The 21,927-nt window shown below is 43.9% G+C and overlaps 1 protein-coding gene and 1 non-coding gene across 2 annotated transcripts in view; one reads left to right on the top strand and one right to left on the bottom strand.

Annotated features, from left to right (window-relative positions):
• DOCK5 (dedicator of cytokinesis 5) overlaps positions 1-21,927 on the top strand; it is a 206,005-nt gene that overhangs the window by 82,043 nt on the left and 102,035 nt on the right. The window contains exons 5-9 of the mRNA XM_054717208.1: positions 181-277; positions 13,161-13,309; positions 16,419-16,554; positions 18,463-18,620; positions 19,665-19,746. Of these exons, the coding sequence (XP_054573183.1) occupies positions 181-277; positions 13,161-13,309; positions 16,419-16,554; positions 18,463-18,620; positions 19,665-19,746 (622 nt within the window). The remainder of the gene's footprint in view (positions 1-180; positions 278-13,160; positions 13,310-16,418; positions 16,555-18,462; positions 18,621-19,664; positions 19,747-21,927) is intronic.
• On the bottom strand, positions 16,183-16,289 carry LOC114235140 (U6 spliceosomal RNA). Its single transcript, XR_003621322.1, has one exon. It is a non-coding gene; the product is annotated as a U6 spliceosomal RNA (small nuclear RNA).

Below are 21,927 nucleotides of genomic sequence, written 5' to 3'. Positions count from 1 at the left end.
CTCAGATGCTTAGGTATGACAGTTCCCTACACAAACCTCCCCGCTGTGGGCAAGTTTTGCTTTGTTTTAAGCCCAGCCAGCCCCAGTTCCATCTTTGAGCTCTGGGGACTCTGACCTCTGTCAAGAAGAGCAGTGACAGTCAGCTCGGAGTAATGCGGGCGTCTGTCTGGTTCTCTTTAGGCAGAACGAGACCGTGATTCCCGGGGAGCTCCCGCTGGTGCAGGAGCTCACGGCCACGCTGCGAGAATGGGCTGTCATCTGGCGGAAGCTCTACGTGGTGAGTTTTCCCTGGGGCTCGGAGCCGGTGGCATTATTTCTGGGCTCTCAGCCTGTCTCTTCTGCTGCAAAGCCGTCCTCTGCACGAGTTAGTCTGTGGGGAGTGGGTGCGTCTTTCCTGGACCGTGCAATGGTTGATAACCAGCAGGTTCCCATTCCCCAGGGTAGGGTCATTGGTGATACGGGTGGTGGAGGAAGTGGATATACTGTAATCATTAGTTCAGTCGTTTCTCAGCTGACACCAGGCCGATTGTAAAGTAATGAGGATAACAACTGCAAACACTTGCATAGGCCTAAGTGCCAGGAACTATTATTAATCCTACAAGGCTCCTATAAAGCAGGTGTAATTATGACCAGCTTATCAGAGAGGAAGCTGGGCCGTTCTGTTAACCTCTGCATGTATTGGACACCCAGGGCAGCTGTCTTGCAAGAGGCCAAGAATGTTCAAAGTCCGTCAGCAGCAAGCTTGTACCTGTATTCGCTTTAGGAAGCGCTTTTCATGACATCTAAACATACAAACACTGTTTTCTAAAGTTCCTAGGTCTTATCTCTGGAGGCATCTTCAGCCTTGTGTGGCTGGCCGAAATTCCGGGAAATGTGTGAATGAGTCCAGCCAGGGACCACACTCCCCTAGATGGCCTGGGGGCCATTCTCCTTCCTTTATGCGGCTTTTCTTTATCTAGATTCTAGATTGTTTTTAATGATGTGTTGATTCTTCATTTTGACTCTCAAAAGCCAATCTTATAAGTTATTGGGAGCACATCACTCTCAACCGTGAAAAGACAATAATCAAAAACGCACTCTGGCGTAATTCTAAGAGTTCCTGTAAGGTACTTGTTTCCACCCACGGCTGTTGTTTCCCAGGGTGGATCACAGCAGTAGAAATCACCAACCCCTTTGGTGGAAAAGCACGAGATTTTTCTCTGCCTGCCCATCCTTCAAGGCCAAGTTTAAGCCCTTTCTTCTTCATAATCTGTCTTCTAAAGACACTAATCCATATGTTTCCTTCTGGACTATAGGAGCACTTACAGCTGAACCCATGCTCTGGTCCTCTGGGCATACTGCCTTGTAATGCAAGTGATCTTTTGATCTCTTTATGTTTCATTGAGGAGAGAGCTAACCTGTAAGTTCTTAAATCACAAGCCCCAGGAGAATAGAGATGCTGTTTTAAGCTCTTTGGCCTACATCCATCATCTTATATTTCTACTGAAAACACTCTCTAGTTCTGGTTAATTGATTGGTTAGGGGTGGATGGAACAAGTTTGATGGATGAGAAATTACGTAGACCTGAGTTAGCTCCTTAACATAGAGTTTCTGGAAATCAGTGAGTGGTGAAATGTATTAGGTAATAAGTACCAGAGAAAAGGTTTTTTTTTTTGAAGGTGGAATGTACAAGGGTGAATGTGATAGACTTTTCCTCTTACTAAAACACAGCTCTTGCGCTGAGTTTATTATCTCTGACCTCCACAGGTAATTGTGCCAAGTCTACTCTTGAATAGAAATGAGAATAAGGGAACCAGGGAGGAAGAAGTACGATTCATATATTTGGGCATCCAACTCCCTTAGCAGTTAAATGACAGTGAGCTCAGGTTTGGGATATCTTATGTGGGTGTTCCACTATTTAATAACAGAATTGGGTTCTAAGTTTTTTTTAAAAAAATCCATCTCCTGTCCGAGGGTAGCACATTTTTCATCATAATTTTGACATCTAGTAAAATAATTATTTTGTTCTTTGGGAATATTTTTAAAATGTCTTACAGCTGCTGTTGGTTGACTAAAATACATTCATCGTGGGAACCTTAATCAACTGATAGGGCTGAGCAGTCTGCTTCTGCTTTTGATGCATGATCACCATTAAGAAATAATCCACTTCCCCCAGTTAGCATGGGTCAGTGGTTGAGCATGGATTTATGAATCAGGAGGTCATAGTTCGATTCCCGGTCAGGGCACATGCCTGGGTTGCAGACTCAGTCCCCAGTGGGGGTGAAGGGAGGGCGTGCAGGAGGCAGCTGGTCCGTGGTTCTCTCTCATCATTGATGTTTCTATCTCTCTCTCCCTCTCTCTTCCTCTATGAAGTCAATAAAAATTTATTTTTAAAAAATCCACTTCAAATGGGTTTGTTATAAATCATGGCTTTCCCTGTTTTCCCCTTGTTCCTTCCTAAACATTGATGGTTTACTTTAGACAGAATTTCTAAACTTTTCTCAAAAATTTGTGTGTCAAAGGGAAAACCTCACTGGGAAAAAGTAAAAGGAAACAAAATTTGTAAGTTTTTACCACCACCAAACCCCCCCCCCCGCCCCCGCACACTTTTTTCAGTGTTTTTGTGTTCTGATTCTGTGTGTGAGTTCCTTCAGCCTAGGTAACGATAAATACAGATTTTTCTCATCTACATCAATACTTATTTCTCTTGTGCATTTCCTGTCACAGATGATGAGCCCCTGCGTTCTGTTTGATGTCTCCAACCTGTAGTGCCTTAGAACCGCCACATTTTCTAGTTCTGTTCCAGGTCTAAGTGCATAAGGAATTGATGTTGTAGACCAAGCATGTCAAACTCAAAGGCTAACACGGGCCAAATAAACAAGGTTTAGGTTTATGTGGGCCACAAAAGAACAAAAGTTTTAATTTTCATAGAAACATAGGTTTATTTTGATAGATACATGCTGAACGTATTTTAGTCAACCAACAGCAGCTGTAAGACATTTTAAAAATAAATGAGTACCGTATTTTCCGGCGTATAAGACGACTGGGCGTAGAGAAGATTTTCCTGGGTTAAAAAGTTGTCTTATATGCCAGAAAATACGGTAATCCTATATAATAAAAAGCTAATAAGCAAATTGTCCCCTTGACCAGGAGTTCAACCATGAAGCCGGGCTGGCCGGCCAACCATCCACAGCCCCATCCTCAGCCCCATCCTCCTGGCCAACCCCCCCACCCCCCCATCGGAGCAGCTGACTGGACCCCACCTGTGCACAAATTCGTGCACTGGGCCTCTAGTCGTTAACATAAAATAATAGAACATTTTAATAAAAATTAATATTTTTTCTTGAACATTAACTTACCAGACACTGAATAACTGCACAAATTAGTAAACGTAACGCAAATAAACCTATTTTTCTTGTTCTCCGAAAGTGAACTATTTTCTGTTGCGCACACCGAACAAGTCAGTCAAAGGCTAATGACATGGCAATCGGCTGCTAAAATATTTGCTGCTAGTATTAGTGGAGAGAAATGGTGCGCCTGCGCATAAGGCGCATAAGGGAAATGAATGCAACACGATTATAGTAATCAGTCATTAGCGAACGTTCATTATTAATAATTATGTGTAACGGTATTGTAAAAATTAAGTTACGAAATTTTTATGAAACCATTTCTTACATACTGTTATATTGGCTGGGCCACAAAAATATTTGTTGTGGGCCGCGAGTTTGACATGCTTGTTGTAGACCCAGAGTCTTACCTGAGAGGAAGATGCATTCCATTAACCAGACTCGGCCTTGCCGTGTAAACACAGGCAGTTGTGCTGGACAGGAGAGATTCACTTTCAGAGATTCACCTGAACAGCTCTGATTCACTTTTAGCAGCTGTGCTGTAATCTTGTGAAATAACCATAAATTTTTGAAAGGGAGGGGAGTTCTTAAGCTGAATTGAGAGGAATCCATTCATCCAAAATAGAAAGAAGCAAGGTCCATCCGCCATTAACCAAGGAACCCCATCTTCCTTCTGTTCCTCTTTGATACATTAGTATTATTTTCCCCCATTTAATTCTCTTTCCTGGTGGATGTCGGCCAAGCGGTAGGGGACAGACACAGGACTACATATTGGGAAGCTTGGTTTCTCATCCAGGCCTTGCCCTAACTGGCTTTTTGGTCTTGGGCAGGCCCCTCAAGGTCCTCAGTTGCTGCTGGATTTTGCTCTTCTGTAAAAGTGATGTAAGATCTGCCTTGTTTACTCCATAGAGTTTGAGGCATGGAAAGAGGTGATGCCTGCAAAATCATTGTACAGGCAGACCAAGGACTCTGCAACGTGACCCTTGCTGCTGCCCTTGCTGGAAACAGTAGCGGCTCTGGCGGTCCTCCCGCTGGGCAGCCTTGGCCCGAGTCCCTCTGATCTGACTTGGAGACTCTGAAGCTCCCTGGTGTACACTGCCCTCATCCAAGGCCACTTCCTCTCCATGTGTTATCGTCTTAGGCGGAATGACCTTGAGCACTCAGTAACCAGGCTGTTTCTCTCCATAGATAGGGAGCCTCTTTCGTTCAGGTTCAAGTGCAGGAGGCACAGGTCATTTCAGAAAGGAATGCAGGGTGCAGATTCGCAGCCGTTTCCCAGGCGCCTGGCCTGCACCGCTCAGCCTCAGGTGGATCCTGTTTACCGCGTGTGCTTTTAGTGGTGGATCAGGAAAGAAGGAAACTTTGTGCAGGAGGAGGTGGTGGCCTGTGAAATGGCAAGACTGTGGACACTGGTGTCAGACAGGCGGCCAGTTCTTAATTCTGGTTTGCTCCCTTGACTGGTATGTGCTTTTATATTCACAAAAAGGAACAAACCCAGTAACAGTTACCTCAACAAACAAACAACAACAGAAAATGCAGGTTCTGAAGGCAGGGCTTTGGGTTCAGGCTCTGCCACTGGATGAGCCTATAGCCTGAGACGAGTCCTTTGACCTTCTAAGTTAATCTCCTCTCTTCAGGTGGTAATTACATATTGCACAGGCCTTGCAGATTTGCTGTAAGAATCCAATAGGATAATCTGTGTAGAACTCCTGGGACAGTGCCTGGCAGCTGTCTTTAAAATGGGGCAGCCCTGATTACCCCCTGACAGCACTGTTTCACAAACGCGCTGATTAACCATGACCTGGGTTAGAACGGATGGCACTGTGGGATTTAGCCCTGAGGTCCATTAAGGGGGGCCCTCCAGCTTGGGGTTGAAGAGGTGGCTCCCTTCCAGCCCTCTAGGGACCTGACTAGTTCAGGTGGATGGCTTGAAGTACGCAATCCATTTTTCTCTGCTGCCTCTCGGGATTTTCCAGTTTTGCCAGCCCTGGAAAGGAGAGCCAATGAGCGGAACTTGCCTTCTTTTCTTTCTAGCGGCACATTCCTGCTTCACGTGAGTTCCCCCCACTAGAAGGGCAGGCGCCCCTGCATTGACTTAGACACGATTGGATTGATGTAATACCGAAGTTTACCTTTTCAATAACAACCCAGTTATACTTTCTGAATATACACAACCTTACATCCTACCTCATAACATTATACTTTCTCAACTAAAAATCAGGTCTTGAAAACTGACATGTTGGAGTTTACTTTGCGGGGGACATTGGGGCAAGAATTTTTGAAAGAGGGACTCCTGGAAATTGAGATGTTTTAGATGTCATAAACATGCTCTAAGACATCTCACCCTGAGACTTAGCTCAGTGCTGTTCCCATCTTCCAGTTGGAGAAATGGTTTGTTGAGTTTTGGTCAGCCAGGCTGTTTTGTCCATATAAGGTTTGGAGAGGAATCTAATCCCATCTCCTTAAGGGGTGGGGAACATCTGGCCCGAGGGCCATATTAGTCCCACAAATCATTTGGTCTGGCCCTGCCAAGGCATTAGGGGTGAGTAAATTAAATGTTTGACCGTGCCTGGCCTGTGGAGCTCAGTGGTTGAGAGTCAACCCATGAACCAGGAGATTACGGTTCGATTCCTCGTCAGGGCACATAGCCAGGTTGCGGGGTTGATCCCCAGTGTGGGGCATGCAGTAGGCAGCCCATCAATGCTTCTCTCTCATCATTGATGTTTCTCTCTCTCTCTCTCTCTCTCTCTCTCTCTCTCTCTCTCTCTCTCTCTCCCTTCCTCTCTGTTAAAAAAAAAAATGTTTGACTAAATATAGCAGGCTAATTTTTAAGTTGATAATTTTGTATGGCTCATGAAAGATGTTATAAATATCCACATGGCCCTTGGCAGAAAAAAGGTTCCCCATCCCTGCCTTAAGGCAAAAAAATATAAGAGCCCGGGGTAGGATGTGGTTAATATATATTTTGAATTCAGTGAATTTAACTACTAAAATGAAGTTCATACTAAGGACTGATCTCCTTTCATTTAAAATGTGCCAGCAAAATAATTTGAGAAAGAGCTATCATATGACTCAGCAATCCCTCTCCTGGGTATATACCCGAAAACCTCAAAATCATGTATTCACAAAGTATATGCACCCGTATGTTCATTGCAGCATTATTCACAGTGGCCGAGATATGGGAACAACCAAAGTGTCCCGCGATAGAGGACTGGATAAAGAAGATGTGGTCCATACACACAATGGAGTACTACTCAGCCATAAGAAAGGATGAAATAGCGCCATTTGCAACAACATGGTTGGACCTTGAGAACATTATGCTAAGTGAAATAAGTCAGTCAGAAAAAGCCAAGAGCCATATGACTTCGCTCATATCTGGGATATAAAACTGAAACTCGTGAACACAAACAGCAGTGTGGTGGTTGCCATAGGGAAGGGGGTTGGGGTGAAGGGGGTCCTGATATATGGTGACGGGAGAAGATTTGACTTTGGGTGGTGGGCACATAGTGCAATATACAGAGCTTGTAACATAGAAACCCACACCTGAAACCTGTATGTACATGTTGACCAGTGTCGCCCCAATAAATTTAATTTTAAAATGTGCCAGCAAAATAAAACCTGGTGCAAGTCTCTAGTTCTCTCAAATTCTGGAGTAGAACAAGTGCCCATAACTGAGGTGGGGGGGGCTGGAGGGAGAAGGGAACTTGCCCCATACAATGAATCGCCCTTTCTTTCTCATCATTGCATATCCAGGCAGATTAAAGCTACTCAAGTCCAATCTTTTTGAACTGGTGCTGGGTACTGGCTTCTGGAACATAGGCTCAAGTGTAATTAAGCTGGTCTCCGTTTGAAACCAGCGTCTGATCGCTTATTACCAAGGACAGAAATTCCCGTACCGACTTCTTCCTGTTGTCAGGGCATTTCATCTGTGAGTTGCAAGCTCTGCATCAGGCTAGCTCTCAGAGAGGCAAGGGCGGTGACAGGGACAGGGCAGGGACAGAGTTTTGAGTGTTTTTCTAGTTGCGGTTTTTCTCTGACTTTGGTGCCTGGCTTTCAGGATTTCTTGTACTACTTCCAGAGGCAAAACTTGTCCTTTACTGGAATCTTTTCTTTAAAAATCAAGCCTTGCGCTGGCCAGCATGCTCAGGGGTTAGAGCATTGGTCCAAGAACCAAAGGGTTTTGGGTTCGATTCCAGTCAAGGGCACGTACCTGGATTGCAGGTTCCCTGGCCCAGCTGGGGCACGTGAGGGAGGCAACCAATTGATGAGCCTCTCTTTCGCATCGATGTTTCTCTCTCTCCTTCTTCTCTCCTCTTCCCCCCTCCCTCCCACTCTCTCTAAAATCAATGGAAAAAATATCCTCCCGTGAGGATTAACAAAAAAAAAAACAACCTAAAAATCAAGCCTTTGGCCCTAACTGGTTTGGCTCAGTGGATAGAGCGTCAGCCTGTGGACTGAAGGGTCCCAGGTTCGATTCCGGTCAAGGGCATGTACCTTGGTTGCGGGCACATCCCCAGTAGGAGGTGTGCAGGAGGCAGCTGATTGATGTTTCTCTCTCATCGATGTTTCTAACTTTCTATCCCTCTCCCTTCCTGTCTGTAAAATCAATAAAATATATATATTTTTAAAAATCAAGCCTTTGCTAGTCAGCCAAAGCCTTTTGCTGAGAGAGGAGGGCACTAGAATGGCCAGCAAGAGTGTGACTGGGGCGTGTGGGTTCCCTGCCTCCCAGAGGAAGAGTCAGTGCAGCCCAAGACACAGGAGCAAGACGCCGGGGGTGGGGGTGGGGGAGGGGGGGAACCCCAGGAGTGCAGGTCCTCAGGGGAGACGTGAGGTGAATTGCAGAGCGCTCTGTGCAGGTGAAATGGGATGAAGAGCCACCGAGTGTGTGAGGGCATCGGCAGGCATCCCATTGGTGGAGTGCATGAGTTTAATGTCTCCATCTTAGACTTGAAGGCACGGCTCCTAGGGAAGGAAGGGATCTTCGTGCCTGCCCCTTTGTTTTACAGGTGGGTGTGTCAGAATAATCTGCCCAAAGTCACTTAGGAAGTTAATGATAGAATTAGAGGTAGAAATCAGGTCCCCATACATTCAGTTAAATACTTTGCCTCTACACCCTAAAATCCCATGGAACAGGGAAGATTGGTGATTCTTCTGCACAGGGCGACGGGGAGGAACAGAGAACCGCCTTTGGACCGTGGTCTGCATTGGTTAGGAAAGGGAAGCATGGAACCCAGGTTTCTGACCCCAGTGAGGCGGCGCTGTTGTCTCAGTGACCCCCGAATTCCTAAAATCCTCAGTGCTTGCCCTCTGTATTCCTGCCATCATTGAAGGCAAAGTGGTTTTCTCTTGTGAATTTATTTCATCACCACAAAGTACTTTTTGTACCAGGCATGCAAATTTTAATAACTATATCTACATAACAGTTAAAAATAAATACATTTGCAGTCCCATGGCTGATACTTACGTAATATGGTTCTCTAAAAAACGCTTGCTGTTAAATAGCCTATCAAATCATTCTATCATTTTGCATATGCCTCCGAATTTAAGAGAAGCTCCAGTTTCCCTATTTACAACAATTTAGCAAAAATAGTCAATTATCATTAACTTCTAACCATATATGTAATGTGCATTTTCATGGCACAATATTTTTCCTTTTACATTAAAATAATTTTGAAGGTCTTTTTAAAAAAATAATTATGGTATGGATGTCCCATAAACTCTGTACATAGTAAATAACATTTGTTGCAGCTCAGAGGAATATTATCATTAATGATCAATATGTGATCATTGACAAACATCAAGTTTTGCAAAATTAGATTTAGGTATATAATTACCCTATAAAACAATAACTTTTTTAAAAATTATTTTATTTTCCCCCATTCCCATTCATCCCCTTATACCCACATCCACCTCCACACCTCCACCCACCCCCACCACACAACATAAAGATAGGTAGGCATCCAGAACCAAAATGTAAAAATAAGACCTCAGCGATCTCTTGGTGGAAAAGAGGGTAACACTTGAAACAAATGCAGGAATAGCTTACTGTCTGGTAGGAAAAAAAGATATAGGTATCTCTCTTTGGTAGAGGTGACCCTCACATCGAAACTGGAGTGGCATTTTACATTTGAGTTGTCCAAATTTGTTTTTGAGTCCCTCCTCTGTCCCAGGATTATGCTGACTTTTGCAGAGAGGATCAAAGAAATTATTAAACAAATGTCCTGCCCTCCTAATTTTGTGACAATGGCTGCTAGGGAAAGAAAGGCGGAGACGAGAGAGGGCTGGAGGTACTAGGGAAGGTACTGTGCCAGGCAGCTTGGGCTGTCTGTGCAAGCTTAGAAAAGGGGGCGGGAGGGAGGGCAAGACTGGAAGGCACATGGAGACGCACGCGTCCTTGTCTCATGGCTTTGTGGGGGCACCTGATTTTCTCCTCACCTGTCCTCAGACGCTGCCCCAGGAATCCATAAAGTGTCAGGGGCCAGCTATGGCCCAGAACAGCCTCCGTGAACAGTCTGAGGAGTGTGGCAACAAAATCCATTTCCGTAACGTAGAGGCGGAGATTGCTTCCTTTGGTGTGCTCCAGCCTGCTTGATCAGGATGAATTTGGCAGAGTGAGTCAGAGAAGAATGGCTGTGTTCATCCTTCTTTGGGGGAGAACTTGGCAAGCAAGGCTGACGTGGACAGGCAGTAATTAAGTTGCCGTGGATAACGTCTAGTGTAATTGAGACCGAGACTTGTGAGTGTGTTCGAAAAGCGCTGTCGCTCCGAGGGGCTCCCCTGGGACTTCGAGTCCTTTCTTGACCACCTTATGGGACCTAACAGCTTAATTAAAATGAGAAAACATTTCAAAAATCCTAGCTGGGAACAGACAAATGGACTGCAAATAAGAAAAGAAAAACAATCTCCTTTTTGCCCAGCAGCTTTGGAAGCAAATTTTATTTAGCTTCATTTCTCCCTCCGTTTTCCAGTTTGAAGGACGAGATGGAAACATTTTTTTATAGAATTTACTGAAAAAACAAAACACAAAACAAAACAGATTTTACCTTTGCTCATTAAAAATGGGAATTCAAAGTCTCATTTTTATGCTTTCAAAAGACTGCCTGATGAGAAAGGCAATTCAGAAAATGCCAAGAGCCTGAAGTGTAGTGAGTATCAACATTTTAAGTGGTCTTCGCAGGCTGTTGTTCAGATCAGCGGTGTTAATAGAGCAGATTGCAGGCACCGATAAACGTCTGGTCTCTCCCTCGCGTTCTTACAGAACTTTGACCTTCCTTTCGGGCCTTTCTCACACTCTGCTAATCTCACTGCCGCCTCCCACTGTCCCCACTTCTAGGCGGAGGCCTCCTCCCTCACGTTCACTCTTTGTTTAGGAGGATGGTGGATGTTTGCAGCACTGACTCCAGTCGATACCTTGTGTAGTAGCTGTCCCTGGGGTTATTGTGGAAGGACATCACCCAGAACAGAACGTGCTGTACAGCTGGCAGCAACTACTGCATGTGTGTGTGCATGTGCGTGTGCGCGTGTGTGTGTGTATGTGTGTGTATTGGCATTTTAAAAATATATATTTTTTATGATTTCAGAGAGAAAGGGAGAGGGAGAGAGAGATAGAAACATCAATAATGAGCCCTAGCCAGTTTGGCTCAGTGGATAGAGCATCGGCCTGTGGACCAAAGGGTCCCAGGTTCGATTCTGATCAAGGGCACTTACCTTGGTTGCAGGCTCCTCCCTGGCCTGGGCCCTGGTCAGGACGCTTGCAGGAGGCAACCCTTCTCACTTCTCTCTGTCTTTCTCTCTCTCTTCTACTCTCTCTCAAAAATCAATGGAAAAATATTAGATGAGGATTAAAAAAAGAACATCAGTAATGACAGAGAATCATTGATTGGCTGCCTCCTGCACACCCCCATTGGAGCTGGAGCCTGCAACCTGGGCATGTGCCCTGACCTGGAATCAATCAACCACTGAGCCACACAGACCAGGCTGGCATTGTTTTTATAGCAGATAATACTTTCTATAATTTTAGAAGTGTATGGTTATATAAACATATCATGACTTCTCACCTACAAATAAAAAAGAAGTGGTATTACACTATGCATGGGGTATGTCGGACTGTACAGGTTTTTATTTAAAAGACATATTTCAGAAGTGACACACAGCAGTTTTTCCTGACCCATCCCTCTATAGTGGCCCCTTTCTGCATGTACACCCTATCATATCTTTATTTTCCTTCTTGCACCTTTTTCAATTTACTTTATTGGGGTGACATTGGTTAATGACATTACATACGTTTCAGGTATACAATTCTGTAATACATCATCTGTAGATTGCATTGTGTGTTTTCCACCCAAAGTCTAATCTCCTTCCGTCACCATGTATTTGACCCCTTTACCGTCTTTATCCTTCCTCATCTCACTTCCCCTCTGGTCACCATCGTTCTGTTGTCGTGTCTATGAATTTGTTCTTCTGTTGCTTTCTGTTTCATGTACCACACATGAGTGAAATTGTATGGTTCTTGTCCTATTTCTTATTTCACTTAGCATGATGCTTCTTGTACTATTCATAGTCTGAAATTAACTTTTGTATGTATGCATATATATATTAATATTATATATACATTACATATGTAAGTAGTATATATATAAATGTACATAGTTTACTTATTCATTGTTGTCTTTTGTCCTCTAGAATGTGGCTGGAATTATATTTCCAGCACATAGTAGATGCTCTTGACCTTTAAAAAATATAATGAATCAACCAGTCATTTAGATAGGACCAAGTTTATGGCTCGACATAAAGTATTGGACTCTTAAAATGATTGGAGTACAAATGATTAGTTGGTCATAAGTTAATTTTTTTCGGTTACAGGCAGTTCTGACTGAAGCCCAGGATAATGGTTTCTTTTTTTTTCTACATCTCACAATTTTCTGGATGGTCTACCAGCTTTATGGGGATTTCAAAATAACATTTTACCTTCTGGAAGTACAGTTCGTTCTCCATCCATAATTCCCTCACGCTGTACCCTTTATAGAGCGCCCGCTCTGTGCCAGCTCCTAGGGATGCAAAAATGGGCACTGCCGCTCCTTGCCCTGCAGGCACTTCCATGTAAGCGGAGAGCAAGCCAAGCCGGCCAAGGCGGGGGTTCTGATGCTGTGACAGGACTTCATTCCAGGAGCTGGGAGAGGGACAGTGAACTCAGAGTTAGGGTTTCGAGGAAGAGACTTCTGACTTCTAAGTTGAGGCTGAAGAAGTAAGAATTAGCAGTTGGTGGAGGGTGTAGTGTGTGAGTGAGTAGGGATGAGCAGGCAGTAAGTGCAGGGGAGAGGAGAAAATGGGTCCAAGTAGAAGAAGTATCATTATAGGGTCTGGAGAAATGGACGCGGCTCTGCATGGAAGGAGCGTAGATTTTTGAGGTAGAGATTGGTGTAAAATGCAGCTGGAAATGGGGGCAGGAGCCAAGATGGGCAGGGATTTCCTGTGTGATCTATGTCGCGTGGACAGTGGAAATCCCTGGAGGGTTTGAAACAGAGGAGCGACATGTTCAGAATCTTAGGGTGCATGGATGACTGGATATACTTATGAGTTAGGACCAACCGTTGACCTTACAATTGCTCATCTGTTCCTAAAGTTCTACTGGGAAGGGAGTTGGAATGGCTCAGGGCAAGGCCATCCCCTCACAGTGCACGGCTTACTTACTGTATGGCACAGTTACTTGGTTAAATAGCACCTTATAAAGAATCTAGTCAATCGGTCAAAAGCTGTTTCCATCCTTTATCACACCTTTTTTTTTTTTTTTTTTTGTGGGGTCCCTTTCTCCATCTCATTTTCCTGTCCTAGAACAACAAGGTCAGTCTCTTCCGCCGGCTGCAGCAGATGACATACAGCCTGATCGAGTGGCGGTCCCAAATCCTGTCTGGAACACTCCCCAAGGACGAGCTGGCAGAGCTCAAGAAGAAGGTCACAGCCAAAATCGACCATGGGAACAGGTAAGCCAGGGCTGACTTCCCTGAGAACTTGGACAAAGGTGGCCACATTCAGGCTAAGCACACAGCTCACCCCGAGCTTTTGACCTGGGAGTTGCCCAAGAGTAATGCTTACTGCTCTCTTTTTGCCTTGGAAAACATCTAATTTTGTTGAAAAGAAAATTGGCAGGTGCCCTTCATGGACCAGACCCTGTGCTGGATCTCTGATCTCGGGGAGGTGATGGAGAGGTGGAGAAGGGGGCTCGGATTTTAGTGACAGACTGAACGGGGCTGAAGGCAATGTTTTTGGACTGTCTCTGTTTATATTTTAACATTGGATTTTACGTCACTGTCAGACTCAATCTCTCTCCAGCTTCCCCTAACCGGAAGTGAACGAAAACCAGATTTGCCAGTTTTTAGCACGTTTTGCCAGTTAAAGCATGTTTTTAGTCTGTTGATTGTACCTCCAATAACTTCTAAAGAGTTTAATCACTTCCTTACTTATCTGACTAGCTCAGGCAGATATGTAGGTTCTAGTACAGCCTTTTAGAAAATGAGAAATTCAGTCAATTTATCAATATATATGATGACCTAGGGCAGTGGTCGGCAAACTCATTAGTCAGCAGAGCCAAATATCAACAGTACAACGATTGAAATTTCTTTTGAGAGCCAAATTTTTTAAACTTAAACTTCTTCTAATGCCAATTCTTCAAAATAGACTTGCCCAGGCCGTGGTATTTTGTGGAAGAGCCACACTCAAGGGGCCAAAGAGCCGCATGTGGCTCACGAGGCGCAGTTTGCCGACCACGGACCTAGGGTTTATCCCTCTGACCTGCTCTTTTTAAAAGACTGGGTTGGTTCCTCATTTTGTTTTTATTGATGATTGATTTGATATTTAGCCTCATTTTTTAAATGTGTTCAATTTTTTTGCCTTACTTTTTCAACTTCATGACTCTGGGAAATGCTTCGAAGACCTGTTAAAATTGTCCGAGTCATTTAAATGTTGTAGACTTTGACAGCTGGATTCAGAAATGGCTAGAGTGAACATAGCATACAAGGTTCAGATTCAGCCATTATTTATGAAATCTCTCTCACGTACACTTCCCATGTATTACCTGGTTGTAGCTGCTATTCCAATTTTATGGTTAGAGAAACAGACCAAGTAAGTTTAAGTGATTTGCTTTCAAGTCGTAAAGATAAAAGTGGGAAAGCTTAAGTTGAACCCAAGAATTTTATATTTTATGTCTAACGCTCCTTTCTTAGGGTTAAGCATTAACAGTTCCCACCCTTGTCCCTTGTCTATCCACAGGACTATAACCACCGGGGTTGCTTTGCCAATCATGTAGTGCCAGGGGACTTAAAAATGAGTAAAGGTGACATAAGGCAGCTGCCCCCTTGCACATATGCTGCTTCTGTAATTTTGGGCATTGGCCTGGGAGACCCTGATCTCTGGCATAGATGCTAACCTCCCACCACCAGCAGAACAGGCCTGCCTTCCCATTCCAGCGCTTGGAAGCAGCTCAAGTAATGAAGCTGCTCCATCAATGCAGCAGTGATCCAGTCTCTGAGCAGCCATCGAGGCCCCTTGCTTATGAGTCTGGGTGGCCTGTGGGTCTGGCTGCCATGGAAAGGAACCTGCCAGATGAAATCAGTTGATGGAGATGCTATAAAACATGGAGGAGGAAAATTGGGCATTTCTGCTTTCTTCCCAAAGATTTGGCACATTTCACTGTTATCCCTGCGTTTTCTTGCTGTTTGGACACTCCTAGTCCCAAATTGCCCGTGCCTGGAATGTACATTGGGCATTTAGATAGCAGTATCCTGTTTCCACCACAGTCCCCACTTCTTGGAACTAAGTACAATTTCTTCTACTTCTGTGTGCACATTGGACATGAGAGCCTTGCTGGGACTGTGCCATGCACAGGCCATATAGCTCCGTCTCTTCCTGTGCATTACTCAGAATTACATCTTAACTCGGTCAGGTGTTTTCTTGTGCCAGTTGCCACAATAAAAGCTAAAGTTTATTGCGTGTACACTATACACTAGATACTGTTTCGTGCTTTACATGCATTATCTCATTAAATTCTCCCAAGAACCCTGAAGGGTGGGGAGTATTTACAGGAAATCAGAGCTTTGCAAAATTACCTAAATTACCCAGAGCCACCTTGCTAGCAAGTATGAGAGCCAAGATTCAAATCCTGGTCTAATTGATACCAGGGCCCACGCTCTACAATAGGTTAGGAGATACCAGTAGCCAGGCCTTACTTCATTGATCTCCTTTAAGACAGTCTGGAATTAGCACTGTCCCCCAAGCCTGCCCCTTGAAGGGTAGCAGGTCAAGCCCCCAATACTTATGCAGTGGCCTTTCGTGATTCCTATGTCAAACAGCAGAAGACTCAGGGAGAAAGCATTGGTCAGAGGAATTTGGTCAGAATAAGTGCCAATCTTGCCTTTGCTGGTGAGGTTCTATGGAACAACTTATTTTGCATATTGTTATATGAGTTTGGTTAATCTATCTATATAAAAGCCAAGTGACCAGAACGACCGGAATGTCTGGTTGCTATCATGCACACTGCGGCTGGCCAACTGGCCTGATCTGGGGCAGGGCAGCCAGCCAACCTCCTGTGTCTCCTACCCCTGGATGGCCTGGCCCCTGATCGCGCCCCCCTTCCCAACCCCGATCAGGGGCAGGGTCGGCTGGCCAACCTCCTGCAGCCTCTCCCCCGAGCTGGCCCAGCCCCGATTGGGGCAGGCTGGCTGGATCCCACTTGTGCATGAATTCATGCACTGGGCCTCTAGTATTATCATAAGTTTTTTAACATTGTGATATGGAATGTAGATAGGAATTGAAAGGAGACAAGCCAATGAGCTGTGTTTTCTTTTTTGTTGTTTTTTTTTTAAATATGGAACGCTTCACGAATTTGCGTGTCATCCTTGCGCAGGGGCCATGCTAATCTCCTCTGTGTCGTTCCAATTTTAGTATATGTGCTGCCGAAGTGAGCACCAATGAGCTGTTTTTGACTTGTCCAGCATCCATGCTTCCTCACCATGACTCCCCTGGCTCTCTCACGGGGGCTCTTCAGGAAGGAGTCTGTTTCTGTTGAGGACCAGCTGACCACTCCTTTCTTTCTAGAATGCTTGGGTTAGATCTGGTCGTGCGAGATGACAACGGAAACATCTTGGACCCAGATGAAACCAGCACGATTGCCCTCTTCAAGGTCCATGAAATGGCCTCAAAAAGGATTGAGGAAAGGATTCAAGAAGAAAAGGTAATCTTCCTCAAATATGCCGGTTTTGGCCACCACGGTTTCATTTTTGCTTTTGCTTTTAATGAGAGAAAGAGAGTTGTTGACCACAAGGTAGAAATGTTGTTCAGAAAACCCGTCATGCCCTCATTTTAAAGGCAAAATGTAACAGAAAGAATGGCACAGCTATATGTATGTTCTGATAAGGAAAGATTGCAAAGCTATATGTTAAGTAAAAAAGAGCAAGATGCAAAACTGTGTATGAAATACTATTATTTGTGTTTCAAAAAAGAATATGCAGCCCTGGCCGGTGTGGCTCCCTGGGTTGGAGCATTGTCCCAAGCACGGAAAGGCGGAAGGTTTGATTCCCAGTCAGGGCACATTCCCAGGTTGCAGGTTCTATCCCCAGTTGGGGCACTTGCAGGAGGCAACTGATTGATATTTCACTCTCGCATCAATGTTTCTCCCTCTCCCTTCTTCTCTCTAAAATAATTTTTTTAAAAATTACATACATCTGTGCTTGCTTATGTGTCGACTAACTCTGGAATAATAGACAAGAAATTGGTAATTAATGGGTACCTCTGGGAAAAAGAGCTGGGTGGAGGGGAGTCTTTTTACCGTGTAACTTTCTATATTTAGTTTATGTATTACAATTTCCAAAATAAATCAAATAATATTAAGAAATAAAGTGTTTGAAAGATTTTAAAAGTAATAATTGGACATTAAGTAAAAATTAGAAAGGTACAGAAAAAGAGAAATATTATTCACCTGTCTTACGACTGCGCAACCATATTGATATTTAGGAATACGGTCTTGCAGTCTTTCTGTTATAATAAGTAGAAGTTTCTGTTTTTCTTTTATTTTCTTAGTTTATAGGTTTTATTTCTTTAGCACAGTGGTGATAATAGGTAATTGTGTTTCTGGACTTAATGACTAATTGTGCCTGATGGTGAATCTCTCATTTGCAGTGAGAATTATTCCCCAAAAGAAGGATAATGAATCGTGATTTTTATGCTTTTGAGGTTCATCCAGAAGTGATTGTGAGAGATGAGAACTTCTTGAAGCTACTAAAATCATGAATTAGCACCTTTTGGCAACTATTCAATTACTTGGGTTCAAGGCTCTGAACAGGGCAGTCATGATTATGTGAATAATGATTATATTTTGCTCACTTGATTACTTGTCCACTTTCATATAGTTTCTCCTCTTGGGTGGTAATTATATTTGTCCTCCTTTTAAAAAATATTTTTACTTATTTCAGAAAGAAAAGGAGAGGGAGAGAGAGAAACATCTGTGATGAGAGAGAATCATTGACTGGCTGCTTCCTGCACGCCCCCTCCTGGGGATCGAGCCCACAACCCGGGCATGTGCCCTTGACTAGAATTGAACCTGGGACCCTTCAGTCCACAGGCTGGTGCTCTATCCACTGAGCCAAACCAGATAGGGCTTGTTTCCCTTTTTTTAAAAAAATATGGTTTCATTGATTTTTAGAGAGAGATGAAGGGAGAGAGATAGAAACATCATCGATCGGCTGCCTCCTGCATGATCCCCTTGAGGATTGAGCCACAACCCTGGCATGTGCCCTGATGGGGAATCGAATTGGTGACTTCTTGGTTCACAGGCCAACCACTGAGCTATACAGGATGGGCTACTTGTCCCCCATTTGCCAATATTTTTTAAAAATACATTTTTTATTGATGTCAGAGAGGAAGGGAGAGAGAGAGATAGATACATCAATGATGAGAGAGAATCATTGATCAGCTGCCTCCTGTACACCCCCGACCCAGGCATGTGCCCTGATTGGTAATTGGACAGAGACCTCCTGGTTCATAGGTCAAAGCTCAGCCACTGAGCCACACCGGCCGGTGCATTTGCCAATATTCCCCATTTGCTGAAAACAAGATGTTGTCTTCTCTTGTCCTCTGTGTTCAGACACTCCTGCAGAACCTGGACTTGCGGGGCCAGTCCAACTTCAATGCCTTCCACACCTACGGCCTCTATGTTAACTTCAAGAACTTTGTGTGCAACATCGGGGAAGATGCAGAGTTGTTCATGGCCCTCTATGACCCCGACCAGTCCACGTTCATCAGGTAATAGAGACCCAGCCATCTGCTGCCCACCTCACAGAAATGTCCCACCTTCACCTATCCTGCCTGAGGTTAGGTTTGAGAGGGAAGACAGAAAAGAGTGGGAAGGATTTCTGGGCAGAAGAAAATAAAATCCTTTGGGCTAAAAGCCTTTTGTCTGGCTGCTGAAATAGTGCAATAACAGTTTGTGGACTCCCTGGGTCTTAGAAGTCAAGTAAAACTCATCAGAACACAGAGACGGGAACAGAGAGCTCAAAAGGTAATAGGGGAGGTGTGAGGAAGGCTGAATCTGCAGAGCACAGAGGTGGGTACATGTCATTATACATTTGCCCCAACTCATAGAATGTGCAACACCAAGAGTGAACCCTAATGTAAACTCTGGACTTTGGGTGATAATGAATGTGTCCATCCATGTAGGGTCATCGACTGTAACAAATGCACCACTCTGGTGGGGGACATGGATAGTGGGGAGGCTGTGCACGGGTAGGGCAGGGGCTATATGGGAAATTTGTACTTTCTGCTCAACTTTGCTGTGAACTTACAACGGCTCTAATAAATAAAGTCTATACAAAATTTTTCATGACTATTGGGCATGTTAATAGGCTTTGTTTGGCCCTACAGTGGCATTACTGCTGAGCAGCTAAGATGTGTTTTGAAGAAGATGGTTAAAAGTAATTACTGACAGATTGTTTATTTCTAAAATAGAAATTTTATTTGAGTGGTGTGATATGTTTTCCAGGGGAAGGATTTAGAGTGATTATTATAAAATGATAATCTTGATTCAGCAAAGCTGAACCGTTTAGACAGAATTTGAGGTGGACGAAAGGCCCCAGATGGAATTGGCTGTGTCTGTCCTCTTGAGCATTGCTTGTCACTGGTCCACACAGGGTGTGTCTTGTGGGGCTGGGCTGCAGGAGGCTCCATTCACACCCGCCTGACGAATTTTACAGCTTTCCTGGGCCTTCCTTTTACCCTTCCAGTCTATACTGTGGGCAGCTCCAAGCCCAGTTAACCTCTCGTTAAGAATCAGTTTTTCTCCTTCACCAGTGAGAACTACCTAATTCGTTGGGGCAGTAACGGGATGCCCAAGGAAATCGAGAAGCTTAATAACCTTCAGGCGGTTTTTACTGTAAGTCCTACCTTCTGTTTAATCATTTTCTTTTTTTATGATATTAGTGGCACATGATAGGTATATGAAAAGTATGATACTTTGTAAAACACTGTGTAATATGAAGCGAGAATTCTCGTGATCCGTTCTCAGTGTGTTAAGTGTTTTGGGGGGATCAGGTGTTTCTGGGTTGGGGCAGGGTTGCCATTTAAAAAAAAAAAAGGTGGATCAGGCAGGACTCTGGGTTGGAACCTTTTGAGCAAGAACTTGAAGGGAGTGGGCAGTGCTCATCAGGGGGACTAGCATTTCCCCAGCATTTCAGAACCAGGTGACAGCTCAGGCAAAGATGGGATCTAAACTTTCTTGTTTGCATATATTTGAATGGCCTTTCCCTTTCCTCCTCCTCCTTTCAAGGTAAGAGAAGTGATGCTATATATGCATCAAGACAAGGAAATTTATTGGGCTGTAGCTTGGGACCTGGTGACTCTATTTCACTTGGGCTTAGAACTTTCTCGGGATTCTCTCACTTTGTTATGACTTCAGTGCTTGAAATACCCTAGAGCTGCTGCCTCCTGCTCTAGAAAGAGTGTGAAGGCAGGTTTCCCCAGCTCCCTTTGGGCCTAAAGGAGATACGCCCTTCCTTTCCCCCCTTTTTTTTTCTTAAGCCACACCCATATTTTATCTCCACGCCCTCTCACCACTCTGTGGCAAGAAAAGCAGAGTCTAAGGTAGAGCGACAAATGAAGTGATGGGAAGGAGCAGTGGTCCCAGTATGAGCTTGTCCATTCATTCATCCATTCATTTCTCATTATTATTCATTTCTTCTATTAACATCCCATCCCTAAGACAGGCATGGTTTAATGCCTGTCTCTGCACTGACCCATCTGTATCTTCACCACCTGATAAAGGTAGATAAAAAAGCACTTAGAACTAACTCTTCCCAAAACCTGCCCCCAACACATAGAGTATGTCCTCATTTCTGAGATATGGGAGTTTTTTCCCTAAAATCAAAAGGCATTTATCAGTCACTGTGTACATTATAAAGAAAACACATTTCAAAAAGTCATTATTGGGCCCTGGCTGGTGTAGCTCAGTTGGTTGGAGTGTTGCCCTGCACACAGAAAGGCCTCGGCTTCTATTCCCCATCAGGACACATACCCAGGTTTCAGGTTCCATCTTCGGTTGAGGCAACCAATAGATGTTTCTCTCTTTCTCCCTCTCCCTTCCTCTCTCTAAAAATCAATGGAAACGTATCCTTGGGTGAAGATTTAAAAAAGCATTATTGAATCTTTGGTCCATCTTCTAATCAATTCTGCGTAGCTGCAATTTATCTCCCTCCCCCATTCCTCCCACCAGCTAGGATCTTCTTGTATATACATTTGATGTCCAGCCTTTTCACTTAAAAGAGTGTAGTGATCATTTCCTGGGTCATAAAGCCTTCTTCAAAAACCTTATCAATGATTGCATATTATTAAATAATATGAATGTGCTACAATTTATCTAACGAGTCACCTGGAGCCATTATCTCTCTCTTAACAGAAGCCTTACAAAACTAAGAGTAGAAATTCAAGGTTGATATTATCATTGTTCTGTATTCCTATTCCTATGTTGGAGATTTAAGTAAATTCAAGAGTAGAAATTCAAGGTTGATATTATCATTGTTCTGTATTCCTATTCCTATGTTGGAGATTTAAGTAAATTACAGAGGATGGATTTGGAATGATGGTTTAAAAAGTAATTCTTGGTTCAGTAAAAAGAAAGGCCTTGGACAGCTGTTTCATGAAAAGAATTTGGGATGCAATTCAATTCTGTTTGGTGCTAAAGTGAATGAGATATGAGAGCTCATTCATGGGTTTCTCACCCATCCTTAAGAATACAAACCAGTGTAGCCCTGGCTGGTGGTTCAGTTGGTTGGAGCATCGTCCCATACACCAAAAAAAAAGGTTTTGAGTTCGATTTCTGGTCAGGACACATACCTAGGTTTCAGGTTCAATCCCAAATCAGGGCATGTATGGGAGGCAACCGATTAATGTTTTTCTCTCACATAGATGTTTCTCTCTCCCTCCCCCTTCCTGTCTCTCTAAAATGAATTTTTTAAAAAATAACATCCTCCAGTGAAGATTAAAAAGAAAAAGAATACAAACAAGTGTAGAACATGAGCTACAAAGAAACAGATATTTCCTCTACACATCACTTATCAAT

This window comes from Eptesicus fuscus, chromosome 6 (genome assembly GCF_027574615.1).
Source record: "Eptesicus fuscus isolate TK198812 chromosome 6, DD_ASM_mEF_20220401, whole genome shotgun sequence".
NCBI lineage: Eukaryota > Metazoa > Chordata > Mammalia > Chiroptera > Vespertilionidae > Eptesicus > Eptesicus fuscus.
Note: the sequence above shows the minus strand (reverse complement) of the source record. Positions and strands in the feature narration are given on the sequence as shown.